At 32.2% G+C, this 16,519-nt stretch overlaps 1 protein-coding gene across 1 annotated transcript in view; it reads right to left on the bottom strand.

Annotated features, from left to right (window-relative positions):
• Positions 1–569: 569 nt before the first annotated feature.
• LOC116767675 (mitogen-activated protein kinase 1) overlaps positions 570–16,519 on the bottom strand; it is a 31,779-nt gene continuing 15,829 nt past the window's right edge. The window contains exons 2-8 of the mRNA XM_061527337.1: positions 15,992–16,118; positions 15,758–15,868; positions 15,125–15,259; positions 11,901–12,017; positions 6,727–6,894; positions 4,049–4,237; positions 570–3,024 (exon numbers count right to left, since the gene is read on the bottom strand). Of these exons, the coding sequence (XP_061383321.1) occupies positions 2,905–3,024; positions 4,049–4,237; positions 6,727–6,894; positions 11,901–12,017; positions 15,125–15,259; positions 15,758–15,868; positions 15,992–16,118 (967 nt within the window). The 3' untranslated portion in view covers positions 570–2,904. The remainder of the gene's footprint in view (positions 3,025–4,048; positions 4,238–6,726; positions 6,895–11,900; positions 12,018–15,124; positions 15,260–15,757; positions 15,869–15,991; positions 16,119–16,519) is intronic.

Below are 16,519 nucleotides of genomic sequence, written 5' to 3'. Positions count from 1 at the left end.
TCTACATTTTAACTTTGTGTTAAACTTCTTAAATTCGATCATAATTCATTCGCACCATCTTAAAATGAAAACTAAGTTTTAGCTTCATGTATTTTTATCAAGATAACGTAAACCTTAGCTGAGCAGTGAGCTGTTGTTGTTTGAAGATCCTTAACGAGAAAACCGACAAAAATTTTGTTTGAAATAGTAATAAAGTTATTTTAAACAGTCACCAACAAACGAAATAAATACATTGCCCCGGAAACTAAATCTATGGCTGCATCCAGATCTGAATATTTATTTTTAAATAAAAAAAATAGTGCGACGAGTCCCTCCGCGCGGAAAAAGTGAAACTCCGTAATATGGAAGAGGAAATAGGAAGGGGTAGAAATAAATTTTTAGTGAAATCATAAACTTTGCAAACATTGCTTCAAATTCACAATTGACCCACCCATTTACTCTCGCTCCGTCTCTTTCTATTCCCCCTTCCCACAGCCCGTTTAACGCAACCTTGTCAGATGTCGCATTAGAAGTTTCACTTCAAAAACAGTTATTAAAACTAAAGGACATATGACAATAAAACACACGAGAATGTCTTGTTTTAATTTATACTCATAATAATCAACTGTTGACAGATAACAAATGATCTTACAATATCCAATTTGTACATAATGACTTAAGAAAATATGGCAACACTCATATTTTAACAATAAATACGTAATGGTATTCTGGTGTCACTTGGATGTTTAACTCTTAGAGTTATACCTGTACATCGGATTATATGCCTACATGTGTGTACAAACACTCGCCAGGTGGATCGAGGAGGGTAGGACAATATCACATTCTTAATAAATCCGGTCTACCCACATAAAAACAAAAACCATTATAATAAAGACAACGTTACGTTTGGTATGGATCATTCTTCGTCATACACAAATATAGGTGCTCCATTTTAAATGATATTTGGCCTCGTTAAATTCCTTAAATGTTCTTAAAAAAAAATACAAAAAATCTAACGACGTGAAACGATCAGAATATGAGAACATATAACGATACATGCAGAGCGCTTCATATTTTTGTACATACAAACGCATATAATCCGTTGTATTTGACTTTAGTGAGTGAAACAACACAATTTAAACTCTAACGCGAGTCTTACAGGTTTCAATTTAAATACGTCATAGAGATACTTACGTCCCTTTTTTGCGTTCGCGTTTTTTGTGGCGTCGTAGCTTTCAAACGCCACAAAAAAAATCGCTAATAGTTAAAGGCTCTTTAAACGGGAGCCGTCAATGAATGAGATGACATTCACAATTAAGAGATAAATCTACTACTATTATGCCATAATAACGAGTAACTGTCTTTTTAATCAATAAACTGGAAGATATTCTAAAAATATAGAACACTTTATTTATAATGTCAATGAAACAATTTGAGAACTATACAACGGGTTACGGGATGGGTTCAAATATCTGGAACACTCAACATAATGCTCCATCACAAAGCTTTTAAAATTATGTATTTAAGGGAACGAGACTTAGTCATTACACCGATGATATAAGCAATAAAACAACAATAAGACTGCAACGCATTCCTGCATAATAGAAAATTGTATTACTAGCTCCTTAACACGAACATCTTGTTAAATATTTTTTTTTAATTAAAGTTTTTAATTTTATAATTATTCAAATTTAACAAAACTGGAATGCGATCAAAGTATAACATATGATGTCGCAGTCTTATGTTGATCGAGAAACATTTTAAACATTAGACGATAATGATAAAACGACATTCCGCTAGAATCAATTAAATATAAAAGATTAGAATTCAACACGCCCTCTAAATACGTTCAACAGACAACTTTAATGAATAGTGAAATTCCCTCTTCAGACCCTTCTCACAGAACACCATATATAACAAGACGAACTTTAAACAGCGCCATCTCTTATCGAATCATGAAAAACTCCAACAATTCGCCAACTACCCACCGACTATTCAAAATATCTGATATGAAGTATCAACTATTCTAAATATTGTGCGCTAAATCTTTCAACATGAGGAAGACGATAATTTAAACGATCGATATATAAAATAAGATTTTAAAACGAACACGTTAGTTTCAAAGAAGTAGAAGTGCTTCAAATATGACGAGTGACATTTTAAAATACGTTATACACTTAGTAATGTAAAAAATATCCAGTCTCCCTACGTATGAAACCGATGTCAATCCAGAACTCTTTATTATGTTGTTTTTAATGATTGTCTGTGTTTACCCGCGTGGGTACACTGAACTGTTTAATACTGTATAACTCGCTCCCATCAATAAATGTACGACTAGTTATGTAACATTGATAAATTTCAGAAAAATCCTATCTATAATTAATGTACTATTAAATATACATCTAAGTTTTGAAAATTCTAGTCCAGTCGAACATTATATTAAAATACATCGAGTAAATTAAAACGATAACTACCGTCACTTTAATAATTAAGTAGCCAAGGGGAAAAACACGTTATTCTATAACAAGTCGTTGTAACTAGCGCGCCTCAAATATAATAAGATGAACATTTGAGACCTTCTGCGTTGTAATTTTTTTTTTTTGCCATCATCTATTAAATAAAATACAAAATAATCACATATTAATGTTAATTAAACGCATACAATACTCACATTGAATACATATTTGACCGAGTCCGTACACAACGGCGATAATACAAACTCGGTCGCCATTACACCAGATACAATCAAGAAACATCGACAAGCAAGTTTAGTATTCAATAAAATTCCGATAAGCCCCTAAGCAATCCAAATTGTATTATCAGTTTACAGAACTATAGACAAAATGTTACTAACGAGATATATTTCCAATAAAACGGTAAAATTCTGTATTGAGCTGAATGCGTGTCCATATTCTTTGGTACGATCTACGCGTCCTCATTGATCTGTTTGAACAATAGTGTCTCTTCGAATATATATTGCTTTAACGTCTCCTTTGGTAAGTTGTCCAATTCCATAGTGAACCTGAACGGCTCCTCGGCGACGGGCTGCAAATTAATGGTAGTGTTAATAGTCCAATAGTGATATCAACTTTTATTATATATCGATTACACTAGTAGCAATCTGCATTGCAAGTTAATAATGAAGATGAAAAGAAAACAGAATTGAATCGAATTGAATATTCTTATAATAGATTACGTGAAACCTAGCGTTTTTTTACAGTAATCTATAGGGTTGGACCAAAAATTATTTATGCAATTTATTTAATGAGTTCATATGGTAATTTTAGGTTAATCTTTAAGGTTCAGTAATCTCCGTTCTTGAAAACAATACTGTATAATTTAAAAAAATTTAATTCTCAACATAAAATCACATCGTAGTATTATTTGGGGCTCTTTTATGAACTATCTCTTCTATGTATACAGAAATACAATCAAACATATTCCACGCGTACGTATTTATTATGGAAGCTGAACAATTTGGACAACAATGGAATTTAAATCGATTGAAAGCTTTCAAATCAAACCTAGTTACATTGTTACCAAATAATATTTATATGTACTTCAATAAACTGAATTCCGAATACCACGAACAGATAATTACTATACTATAAATTAAAATTCGCTTAATATTAAAGTTATAATTTTATTAGTAAGTGACATTTCAATTCTCTCGGGCATTGGTGTTTTAATTCACTTCCCATCGGAGTCGTAATTACATTAATAATTTCAAATACAAATTTCGTAATCAATGGGAGAATTGAATTCATAACAAATTTCAAGATCTTTCACTGTCACAAGTTTAATTGTAGTAACAATCGAAATGTTATTACAAATGGAATTAAAAACTCTTTAGTGAAGAAAGACAAAGTTGTCTGTATGCTTACCACAAACAGTTTTCATTCATAAAGACACTATCATTGATTGAAAAACGCTAAACGCTTCGTATGTAGCGTGATAGTGCAAACATGTGCTAAGCATACTAATACGAACGAACTTTGAGTCCATTAACATTTTACTACAAGTAATTTACGATCTTTTGTGTTAATTGTTTACACTATTATTTTCGTACCTCGTCATTAGGGTCGTAGTACTGCTCGAGGTAGGGGTGTGCCAGTGCCTCCTCGACTGTGATACGCTTGTGTGGGTTGAAGGTGAGCATACGATGCAGTAGATCCAGGGCTCGAGGGTCAGCCCCCGGGAACAACTCCGTCCACGGCACACGAGGCTTATATGGCAAAGACTCCAGGTAACTACGGGCCTGTGTTAGACGACGGATTATTTATGGATGGACATTCAAAATCATCCCATATACTGAACATATTATTATTAAGACAGACGACGAGACGAAACTTCTTAGCATTCCACGGATTCACCGTGCGGGTGCCGGGTCCATCGCGTCGCAGGGAGAGGAAAATAAAAACTTAGAGGAATAACAAAAAGAGGAACTTTAGCACCGCCCAAGCTCCCCTCACTACCTAATTTGGAACGAACCTGCTAAGGGTACCTTTGCTTGCGATCCCTGAATGAAGTTGACGAATCAGCCAAAATCGCGAGCCCGAGTCACAAGTTCAACACTTTTATATCACTTGCATCTTACTTTGGTTTTATTAAAATTATGGCGAGGAAAGGTCAGTTCAAATGTGATATTAGGTTATTATCGTAGATCCGAGCTTTTTCGACATTACTGTCGGTTCGTTAACTACCTTGTTAAGTCCATTTAAAAAAACTACCTACTATACCTTCTAAGGATAGAGTACCACCCATATTATAAAGGGGCTTGCACAGAGATATGGGGTAGGGTAAGCAGAATATGTTTGAAAATAAAATACCAATTTTCATCATAACTTTCTCCTTTAAGACATTGATAATATTCGCGCATAAAGTTACAGCAGTCCGATAAGAACTGAAATCTATATATTTTATAAATCTATCAACTACCTCTGAGCCACGAAAATAGCTTAAAACGATTACGATCTCTTCATCATCGTTTTATGAAAGTTATTGAAATCGGAATATCCAGCGGAGATCAAAACATTATTAAAACAACAAACAATGGAAACAAACAGTTATTTGTGTGTACACAACCTGCTAGCTAATTAAAACTATCATAATACTTTTTATTATAAATAGTAACATAACCTTTTTTTCATTTAATCTAAACTGGTCACACACCTTGCTTTTGTAATTATTTTAATTTAATCATCAAATGACATCATTGAAAATATACTCGCAATTAATTTCATTTAACACACACCAGTACAGAGCTCACAGCTGTAATTTTTCATAATTTGTTAATAAATTTACTAATCATCTCTAACTAAAACTTTTCACTTGCGCTCAGAAAGACAATAATAACAAAATGGCGAGAAAAATATTTGAATGGTATACCGACAAATGAAATAGTCCCTTTTCATTTGATAATAAGCTCAGCTTCTAGAACTTTTTAAACGAGTAGGGTTAAGGAAGCAGTGGCTGGCGAACCCTAACACGTGGAGAGTTTTGCACACACATGCAAATATTCCCAGCATACAACACGAGATTTGTAGATCGTCCTTGAGATTATTTGTATGGAAAATATGTACCGAGTAAGTTGTACATACTGCCTTGGCTGGGAAGCGGCGCTGGCCGCTTGCAGCGGCCGATCGAAAATGTTAGCTTTTAATTTGATAGATGGCACTTTTAACAATTTAACCAAATCGTGAATCAAGTGAAATATTAAATGTCTGTATATAAACATTCGTATTCCGTAATGTACGATTTAAAGTACGAAAATAAGAATCAAACAATGTATGTAGGTTTAGTTGTTGTATGGGTAAGGTAAGCAATGCTTATTTGCATCTATGGTGTGCACGCCACTTATATTATCTTATCTTATATTCGTCTAAAAACAATGTAGAATATTTTTATTGTTTATTATAATTTTTAATAAGTTAAAAAAACACGTCTTCTTATTCGTATCTCTTAATTCTTCACAACAAGTTTAGTTTTAAGCTCTTTAATTGATTTTTAGACCAATCATAAAACCATTACCCGAAAAAGCTGTTTCCAAATCTTTTCAGTACAATATAGATAGATAGCCATTAAGTTGTTGAGCCGTATTGTTTGAACAAAGCTCTCTTTTTTACGAGTTGAAGTTATCAAAAAATTTAAGTTAAGAAAATAAGTATTAAGGGTATTGACTTCCTTGACTGTGTAGATCAATAATATTTTGTTTCGGGTAACATTTTTTATATTTAATAGTGGTCACCATTATTCTTAGAACTCCCCTCGTATATTCAAATATACTTGTACCCTATGAAATTTTTAATGTTTTATAATTTAATCCCCCTTTTTTAAATAAGACTAAAAACATGTTATCCACATATTTTTAATTTGGATTAAATGACAAATATTTTAACTTTTAGAGTCTAGGATATACTAAAATAGTATTAAAAAATGCTACATATATGAGATTGAATTATTTAGATAATTGACCCACGCTAGAGTTAAGGGCAATGTATGTATAAATCACAAAATATAAGACCTAAATACTTCTAACACTTTTACGAATGTATCAGAATATAAATGCTAGGCTTCAGCAGATACCTTTGGCTTTGGCTACATTAATGAGCGACAATCACCTTTTCCCCCACTCCGCTTCCGATTGTAATGCAACATTCGATAGATGGGCTGATGTAATAAGTTTCACTTTAAAATATACCATATTAAAACAATTACGTATAAAAATATTTATAGACAACACCTCACCTTTTCATTGATAATGCAGTCTAGGTCTTCCTGGCTTGGAGAACCTAGCACGCCCAGAATGTGGTTCAGTTGGTCCAGGTAATGCTTCCCGGGGAATATCGGCCGATTGGACAGCATTTCCGCCAGGATACAGCCCACCGACCAGATGTCTATCGACTTTGTGTATCCCTACGAAAAAACAGTATACATTACAAAAAATCCCATTACAATGACTACTTCTTTGGTGAACTTATTTTGATGTTCAAATTAAAAAGTTCATTATCATCAAAAAAAAAATCAATATAAAGCAAAATATACAACCGGTATTGGAAAGACAATATCGAAAGGCTTTTTTACTATTGACTGTATCAAAAAAACAAATATTAAAGAGCATATTAATAAAAAAAGTCTTTTTAAGGTAAAAATAATCTCATTGAGTACATGTCAACATGTTTGAAGTAAAAAAATAATTTATAGTTTATATATACACACCACTCGTGATTATAGGCACAATGCTTTACAATGTAAGGGCTTTCAGACTTATTGTATCTAATAGCGTATACGAAAGTACATACTTTTCACTTTAAATACTCAAACAAAAATAACACGACTCGATATATTTTCATTGATAATGAGATCTAAGATTTTCGCGAGTATTATTCATTTAAATGAAACTAATATATTTTCGGATATACTACGCGGATTTTATTATATTTATTTATTTTATATTTATTAATAAAATCCGCGTAGTATATCCGAAAAAATATTAGTTTCATTTAAATATTTTCATTGATGTTGATTGAGTAGTTTTATAATTACCATTTAACCCAATAAAAAAATGAGTTTTAAATTAGCTAGTTTCTTTCGTTACCAAGTTTAAAACTTATTAAAAGAAAATAAAAAAAATGTAATTTGTCTCAAGCAGCGGAGAATAAAAAAAAATACTTCATTCATTTAGGACTAAAAAATTTTTATTTAATTATTTTAATTTAAATGAAACTAGTATTATTCGGATTTACTACGCGGATTTTATTATATATTTAAAAACTACATAATCCCGACGTTTCGCGTATAAATAAATTGTAAATTCGCGTAGTAAATCCGAATAATACTAGTTTCATTTAAATGAATACTCGCGAAAATCTTAGATCTCATTACTTTAATTTATTTATTTATGTACTCTTATAACAGTCATCTGAATAAATAAAAAACAACGCCGTCTTTTTACCTTTCACAGTATGGGAAAATTATATGATAAATATTATACATAATATTTCATTAAGATAATCGTTGTTGAAGTCTATATAACATAAGGACAGTAAAATATCAGTTCTATTAATTAAATATCACGTTTGTATAACGACGAACAAAAATGAAATTTATTCATTAAATCCCGAGAGTTACTTTTCCACTTCACTGTGAATGTCTCTGTATAATGAACGACAGACTGCTATTTGTAAAACTACATCCACGTACATTACACGCATCATTCACTTTTGTACTATACATTTATGACTTTAATAATTTTTAAGTTGTTATAGCATTCTTTATTTTTAATAGATAATCTAGTAAGTAATATAATCAAACGACTACGTACAATACGAGATTTTTGAAGGTAACGCTTGACCATTTTGTAAGTAATTTTATTTAATAGGATTAAGACGCTAACTATACTTAAGTAAGTATCTGCAAGTAAATTTTAACATACAATAGAAACTGAAATATTTTTTATCATTTATATCGTAAGTTACATCTAGAATTAATAAAACAAAACAGCAAACAAATTTTTAAAATACTGTTTCTCGATGAAGCCATACATAGATTTATCAAGTTATACGTAATATCAAACGAAGTTGCCCTCAGACACAGAAACTTGATACGATGTAATAACTAACGTTTCTGGACAAAGCCAATTTGGTGATCCAAAGAAATTCACAATAACTCGACTTGATGGATATGAGTGACGATAAATATTTTTTTAATAAACCGATATTGTGGGTACATATTTAAGACAAATATGGCAACACTATGCTAGTTAGATCAGCAAAGGTTTAGAAACAATACCATAACAATGTAGTAGTTAAAATTTCGGAAATCGAAATACAAACTACGGTCTAAAATTGAAAGTAAGGTTTCTATGACGTCCATTTCTAAGAAACAACTTACTTAGTATTTTTAAGATACAAAAAGTAAGGTTTCTCAAAGGTATCACACTTAGGGCCAACGTTCCGATTACCTTATGATTAAACAAAATAGGTCTGAGAGACAATTTTTCAATTTTTTTTTGTATATTAGCGTGACTATTATCGCATCCGATGGTAAATGAAAATGAAGCTTTTATCTCAGTAAATTCACTCTTACTTTGAAGAAATCTAAACTCTACGACTAAGGGAACACAGGCGCATGTAATATGCACCAATAATTTCCGTAACGCTTATAATATAAATTTAAAGCATACATAAAACTTATTATAGTAAGTACTTCTTCTTCCTTTATCTAGAAACATTGAAGACATGATCACCACATTGAACAGGTTAGAGATGGAGAGTGGAAAATTAGGTCTAAGAGTAAATCGTCAGAAAAGCAAACTCATAACAGTTGACCGCGCTTTCAAACTATCAAATTCTCAAACTATCCAGGGCATTGAGAAGGTTGACAGTTTTGTTTATCTGGGCTCAAAAATCTGTAACGATGGCAGCTGTGTTCCATAGATCCAACGACGCATCGGAATGGGGAAAGATACAATGATGCGCCTCCAAAAAATCTGGAGAAACCACAGAATAGACTTCAATACAAAATCTCGCCTAGTGAGGGGATTAGTCTTTCCCATCTTTCTCTACGGGGCAGAAACATGACGGTACGAGCTAGGGAGAGACAGAGAATTGATGCATTTGAGATGTGGTGTTGGAGGCGTATGCGTAAAATACTATGGACCGTAAAACGAACAAATGCCTCTATTCTCTCTCAACTCTCAATCAAAACTCGGCTATTCACTATATGTTGTCAACGCGTATTGACATACTTTGGCCATATTATGCGAAGAGTAGGTGAAAACCTGGAGAAGTTGGTCTTAGTGGGGTAACATAGAGAGCAAAAGACCCGGAGGTCGTCTACCTACTCGATGGGCTGACCAAGTTAAGGAAGCCACCTCCTCAAAAACTGTTTTACCAGGCTGTAAGGGCAACAGTTCGTTTCGGGATGCTACATGACCACGATCCTCAGTAATGAGGGACCGACAAGAGAGAGAGAGATAGTAAGTACACACCTGACGTTTATTTATTATTTGAGATAAAATGATGTAAGACAAATGATTCATTGATTTTTTTAAAGACTAAATCGATGAAATAAAAGTACTCCCAAATACAGTACCGACCCATACAGGAGCCTGTGCTCCAAAAAAAAAATCTATTATCGGGATATTTAGGAAGAAACCTTTTAAGTACCATTACTATGATATATTTTTCATGTCTTCAATTGTTATCAGCTTTGTCATAATTATATTGAGATTCTCGCGTCACAGCCATAAATGTATTGGGAAAAGTACAGGTCTGTGACAAAACCATGGATCGGCTGATAGCGATATTTTCATTGTCTCGGCACTATAACCAACGAGACAATAAAATTAATGGCCACAAAGCCTCTTCGAATTTAATACTGGAAATAACTGAATACATTTCCATATTCATACGAAAATTCTCTCGAACAACGTAGTATCACGGACACATCTATAACATTTTTAAGAGATCATTAGCCAAGTGAATTTTATTACGGATGAAAACAATCGCATCGAGAACCATAAAGAAATTAATTACGACATATGAGAAGCACATACAAAAAAAGGCAGAAGCTTCGGTTGATTATTGCATTGTACCGTCTCTTAAAAAGAAAGGCGGTTTCTGTTCATCAAAATACATCGCTGAATTTCGAGAAAAAATGATCCAATACAGATTTGATTCGACGACACTTTAGAAGAATATTCAAAGCATATATCCTTAATTTTGATCACAAGTACAAAAAACTATACACAAAACAATAAATGAAACAGTCCCAAGATGGTGTGCATTATTTTATCACGTGTATCTCATTCGCCGCTCGGAGCGTCCATGGAAGATTGTCTGAAGGTACTATGTAAAACCGTATCACATCCTTGAGATGATGTAAAAGTATCATATATGTACCAAAATAGAAAATTTAATGACGTCACAAAAGTTACGTAAAATACACTTGTAGTTTATTCTGTTGCCGTCACGTTATTATTATATAATATGGTTATAGCAAATAATAAATGAAACTAGTGTTATTCGGATTTACTACGCGGATTTTATTATTTAAAAACTACATAATCCCGACGTTTCGGTTACTTTGCAGCAACCGTGATCACGGGCAGACGAGGTGTGAATGTCTCAACGTCGTCTGCCCGTGATCACGGTTGCTGCAAAGTAACCGAAACGTCGGGATTATGTAGTTTTTAAATAATAAAATCCGCGTAGTAAATCCGAATAACACTAGTTTCATTTATATGAATACTCGCGAAAATCTTAGATCTCATTATAGCAAATAATACTTAGTAGAGCAACTGAAGTTATAACTTTTTTTAAAAATATTATAAACCGTATTATATCTTAACCATTGAATCAAAGATTTGGGGAAAGCAAAGTCCTAATATGGATAATTTTTATGTAATATTAGAGAATTGATACGTTATCACAAGGTATAGTCGGCTGGCTGAAAGTTCTCTCACGAGTGCTTCTGTCATACTTATATAGCGTTTTGTTGGAGATAGCCTGAAGCTGTTAATCCTCTATTTTTTATGCTATTTATAATGTTCTATTTTTATTTATATCCCGATCTTAGCGCATTAACACCTAAAAATACTTTACAATCAGCCTTAAAAGTAGTTTAGTATAAGATGGGCCGTCTGCTCCTTAGTCTTTTTTTATGCGAAAGGCAACAAACGAGCAGACGGCCTACTTGATGGGCAACATAAGAGATATTGCGGTTGCTTTGCCGACCTTGGTTGTTGAGGAATAGGGAGGGGTGGGGATAAGGAGGTGGCAGGCAAGACCGAACTTCTGTGAGAGGGTGGAACTTCCTCGGTCGAGCCAACCCACGTTGAGCTGCAGTAACTAACCACAACTAGGCTCTACCACCTTTGAAATACCAGTCTCCTGGTAAAGTCCCGTGATATACAATACCTTCGAGTTCAGCATGATCTCTGGTGCACGATACCAGCGTGTTGCGACGTACTCCGTGAGGAAGCCTGTGTGGTCATGATCAGGGTCGGCCACGCGAGCCAGACCAAAGTCACATATCTGTACCAATAGAATGATAGTAATTATTTTTTTTTTATTTATATATTTAAACATAGAAATATATATAATTACATTTATCATGAAAGAATGCAGACAGCACTTAATCCTATATAAAAATACGATTAGAAAAAAATTTACTGTCACCGCAACTAAGCTTTTGTTACGTAAAATTTCCTCAATAGCAGAAAGAGAATAGTTTACATAATAAAAAATACCAATGTTATGAAAGAATACATTTAATTTTAATTAAAAAACCAACGGCCGTGTAAATCAGCAGGTAACGCAAATCAAATATCAGGTAACAGCCAGCGAACGTAATATAATTAAAACATGAAGGACAAAAGGTTTCACGTTACGACAATAAATGGGGTTTCAGGGAAGCTCAGATGCGGTAACACAAACTTTTATATGAAACTGTACAATCAAAAAAATAAATATCCTGCCAGTACTACAATATATAATAAATATGATAAGTAATATGTATTGAAGTTAGTAATGATGTATGTATTTTGATTAGAGAACAGTGATATACGCGTAGATGACACATCAGTAAAGGTAAGTCATGGGCGATTTTATTCCGAAATCTCCAATTCCTCACGGACGAAGACGCGTGCAAAAACTAGTACTTAATATATTAGCGTCATTTTAGTCGCTCCCAACATTTTAAAATCATATTAAATTTATACGTTCATTCAAAAAACCCATTAAAATTCCGCAAAAGTCAAAGCGTTTAAACTTTATATTGGAGTTAATTGAGAAAAAATAGCTAATATGTACATTTGGATCACGTACTTGTTTACCAAGTTTTGTATATGAAAACGTTGGAAATGAAATTATGATCAAACACAGAATTTATATGTCAAATGAAGCAAAAAATACATGTTACATTTAGAGGGCAATTATAAAAGTTTCTTTGGTGTATTGTGTAAGGGAAAATAAATATGAAAAAGCTATGTACAGTCACTCATTTTAAGTTGAAAAATTATAAGTTTATTTTTGGAAAGGATGTCAAAGAATTGAAAATTCAACAACAGAACTAAATTTATCTCATATATATTTTTTCTTACTTCAAAGTGTTATGTAGCTAACTTCATCAGACGAATTGATGTTTGAGTTATGATTAAACAAGATAACTGGTTGATGTTAACTGGAGATTCTTGTAAGAATACCGTAAAGTTATATACGAGTTGGTAAAATTAGATTAATGTGAAAATTCCTAGTTAGTTACATACTCGAATTATACGTAAAATTTATTTACTATGTTATAAGATTAACAAATTAATTGTATTGGTTTTATTGATGACAGATACGAGTTTCTGTAAACCATGTCTAGCCTGATCAGCTCTAAACATTATCACGAAAAAGCATTAAAATAATTCGAGATTTAGACGAAACCTCTCAGTACTAGTTACGTAAAAAACACGATGTGTAAAATATATTACTATTGTCAAAGACATTGTATCTAATTTAATGGACAAGTGTATAAAGATGGGTCAACTCTAAGCTAGTTTCTAACACCATACTGAATGCCTATTTCAAATTTATATAGCCACGCTACGCTTGTAAATCATTGCACATTTTATTATTAAAGTATGAATAAAAGTTAATTCTTCTTCCTTCAATTTGTATGTACTTTAACGATCACTACATGTGCTAAGCATTCTGGACACCGACATTATGAATATACTTGGTAATTCTTATTTAATGAAAGAAAAATATTGTTGCTGTGTTGAATTGAAAATAAAATCACTGACTAAATTATTGATGAAAACTTGTTGAAATCATGAAATTACCACGTAGAGAAAATCGTATTCTGAAGCATTATGTATATATATATCTTAATTTATTGTGATATTTCTATATCTTTTAAATATGTCGTTATAGAATTTTATATGAAGATTATCTTTTAGATTTATCTTAAACAGCAGTCGTATGTAGCGTCGATGCTTGTCATGTACACAGTATGGGATAATGTGGGCCGACACGTGTTTTAATAAAAAAACAAAAAACACGAATATAACAACGCCAAGGACTCGCGAAGTATAAATACACAACCCGAGATATATTAGGAATATGATAACTTTTTTATACTAAAAATAAAATTAAGAAAAATCATTTAATATCATTGGCTTAATTATTTTGTGCTTAGTATGTACCTATTACGTATTTTTCATGTAATTTACTTAATTTAACTTAAAGAAAAAGCGTACAATCTATCATCATTTAAACATGAACCCTTAACCCAAGTAGACGATTTGGTAAAAAATCTAATGTTGATAAAATTGAAGTCTAGTCTGATTAGTAAAAAACTATTTTCGTACTTCAACTGTAGCATGAAGTTTTCGTGTTATCTACATACGAACCGCAGCATACAGGCGTATATCAAGATGGAGGGAAATGTTAAACTAACATTATGATAGCGTCTCGCTTTCAAAGTAATTTGCAATTCTGATTCATGGTTAAACTAATTTTCTATAATTTGATTTAATATGAACCCGAATGTTTTAGGATTATTTCGTTTTCAATACACAACGTCGTTCTCAACCGTCCCATATGTTAACACAAACTTTAATATACGCATCATTTAATATTAAAAAAAAATCACTATATTTCATTTATTATGAACAAAAAATTTTTATTTATCAAACAGATTTATTTAAACAGAACTTTTACATGTATTTATTTACAAGGAATGTTGCTTTGGCTCCCCAGTTAATTTCCCAATTCAAGTAATGTACATCGAAGAACTGAGAGATGTCTCAGTATATCAAATCCTAATAAAATAAAAATACTTTGAAATCTTAGTAACAATAACAACTAAAAATATTTCTTATTATAATAAAATAAGCGATATTTTTGATGTACTAGTACGAAAAATATACACGTATCACTTCGATAAAATTAGTAGGAAATAATAATTAATTCTTATAAATCTATTCAGGTTATTATTTCTTTGCGTCACCAGTATGGAAAATAATGGGAAAAATAAAAATCACGTCAGACTATTAAAATTTTAGTAAACGTTTAAACGAGTTATTTCGCTTGAACGCTTTAATTTTTTCGTCAGTCGCGTATCAAATTATTTAAGTATCTCATATATTAATTACCTTTAGGTCACAGGTGGTGTTGAGGAGCAGGTTAGACGGCTTGAGGTCGCGGTGGAGCACGTTGGCCGAGTGTATGTACTTCAAACCTCGCAGGATTTGATACAGGAAGTAGCAGATGTGATCGTTACTTAATTTCTGTTAAACGAAAATATGCTTTAATTGAACTGTATTTTGATATAACATACCAGAAAATATTTAAGTATAAATTATAATTATTACAATATTTTTATCATTTATTTAGTGGTGCTGTTAATTTTTGGCATGTCATGTATAAAATCAATTTTTCTAAGTTCTTCCTGAATAATCTCTAGAGAAACGTGTAATTTTTTTTTCTATATGACAACAATAGACAGCTTCATTTTTAATAAGTTTTCTCGAGTATACATTTAAGTAAAACTAATGTTTTCTGATGTACGCGTTTTTTATTATTTCAAACTACAGTTTTGGTTACTTTACAGCAACCGTGATGACGGACAGACGAGATGAAAATCCACGGGATGGGAGTATGAAGTTTAAAATAATATAAAACGCGTAGAAAATCCGAAAATATTAATCAAACTAATTGACTAAACTCAGTACTAACAGTATTACGTATTACATTATACACTAAATACAAATGTATTATATACTCACTTGTGTTTTTAATAACTTATAAAGATCCGTCTCCATCAAACACTGGACGATGTAGACGTCCTTCATTTGATCGATTGTTTCGGCTCTTAAAATATCTCTAATATCAATTATCTACAACAAACATTAACATGTTAGGACCACGCATGACATAGCTCTTTGATTGAATATAATGCAACATTGTTACTCGTATTTCTACGTGTGACAATCGATATTATTAAACAATAATCAACTAACATTCTCATGCTTAAATCGTGTCAGAATCTTGATTTCCCTAAGCGTCCTCTGACAGTAAGTTTGGTGTTCGAAAGGTGATATTTTCTTAATGGCGACTTTAGCTAGCTTCATGGTGTCGTAGGCGGACCTGTGGAACGAAATAATTATGGCATATAATTTTATCAAAACTACATAGTGCTTTCAACAAATAGGTTTTCATTAGTGTCGACTCGGATTAATAACTTAAATTATGTAATGATGTGACTGTATGTATATTTATAATTATAATTAATAATGTATATTTATTTATAGCAGCTAGTTATAGTGTCATTTTGAGTAGAATGTCTGAACACAAAACAAACAAGACTACTGTAGAACGAACTCAACATTCCCATAGTTAATTGGACGTGATATCTTATAAAGAGGAAATTGGTTTTTGGACAGGGAAATAGGATACGAGAAATGAAACCCTCATCCAGAACTTATTCACACAATTAGTGATCTCTTCTTCTTATCTTTGCCAAGTGAACTGCGGTACTGGCGTGGACA

This window comes from Danaus plexippus (assembly GCF_018135715.1).
Source record: "Danaus plexippus chromosome 9 unlocalized genomic scaffold, MEX_DaPlex mxdp_24, whole genome shotgun sequence".
Lineage (NCBI taxonomy): Eukaryota > Metazoa > Arthropoda > Insecta > Lepidoptera > Nymphalidae > Danaus > Danaus plexippus.
Note: the sequence above shows the minus strand (reverse complement) of the source record. Positions and strands in the feature narration are given on the sequence as shown.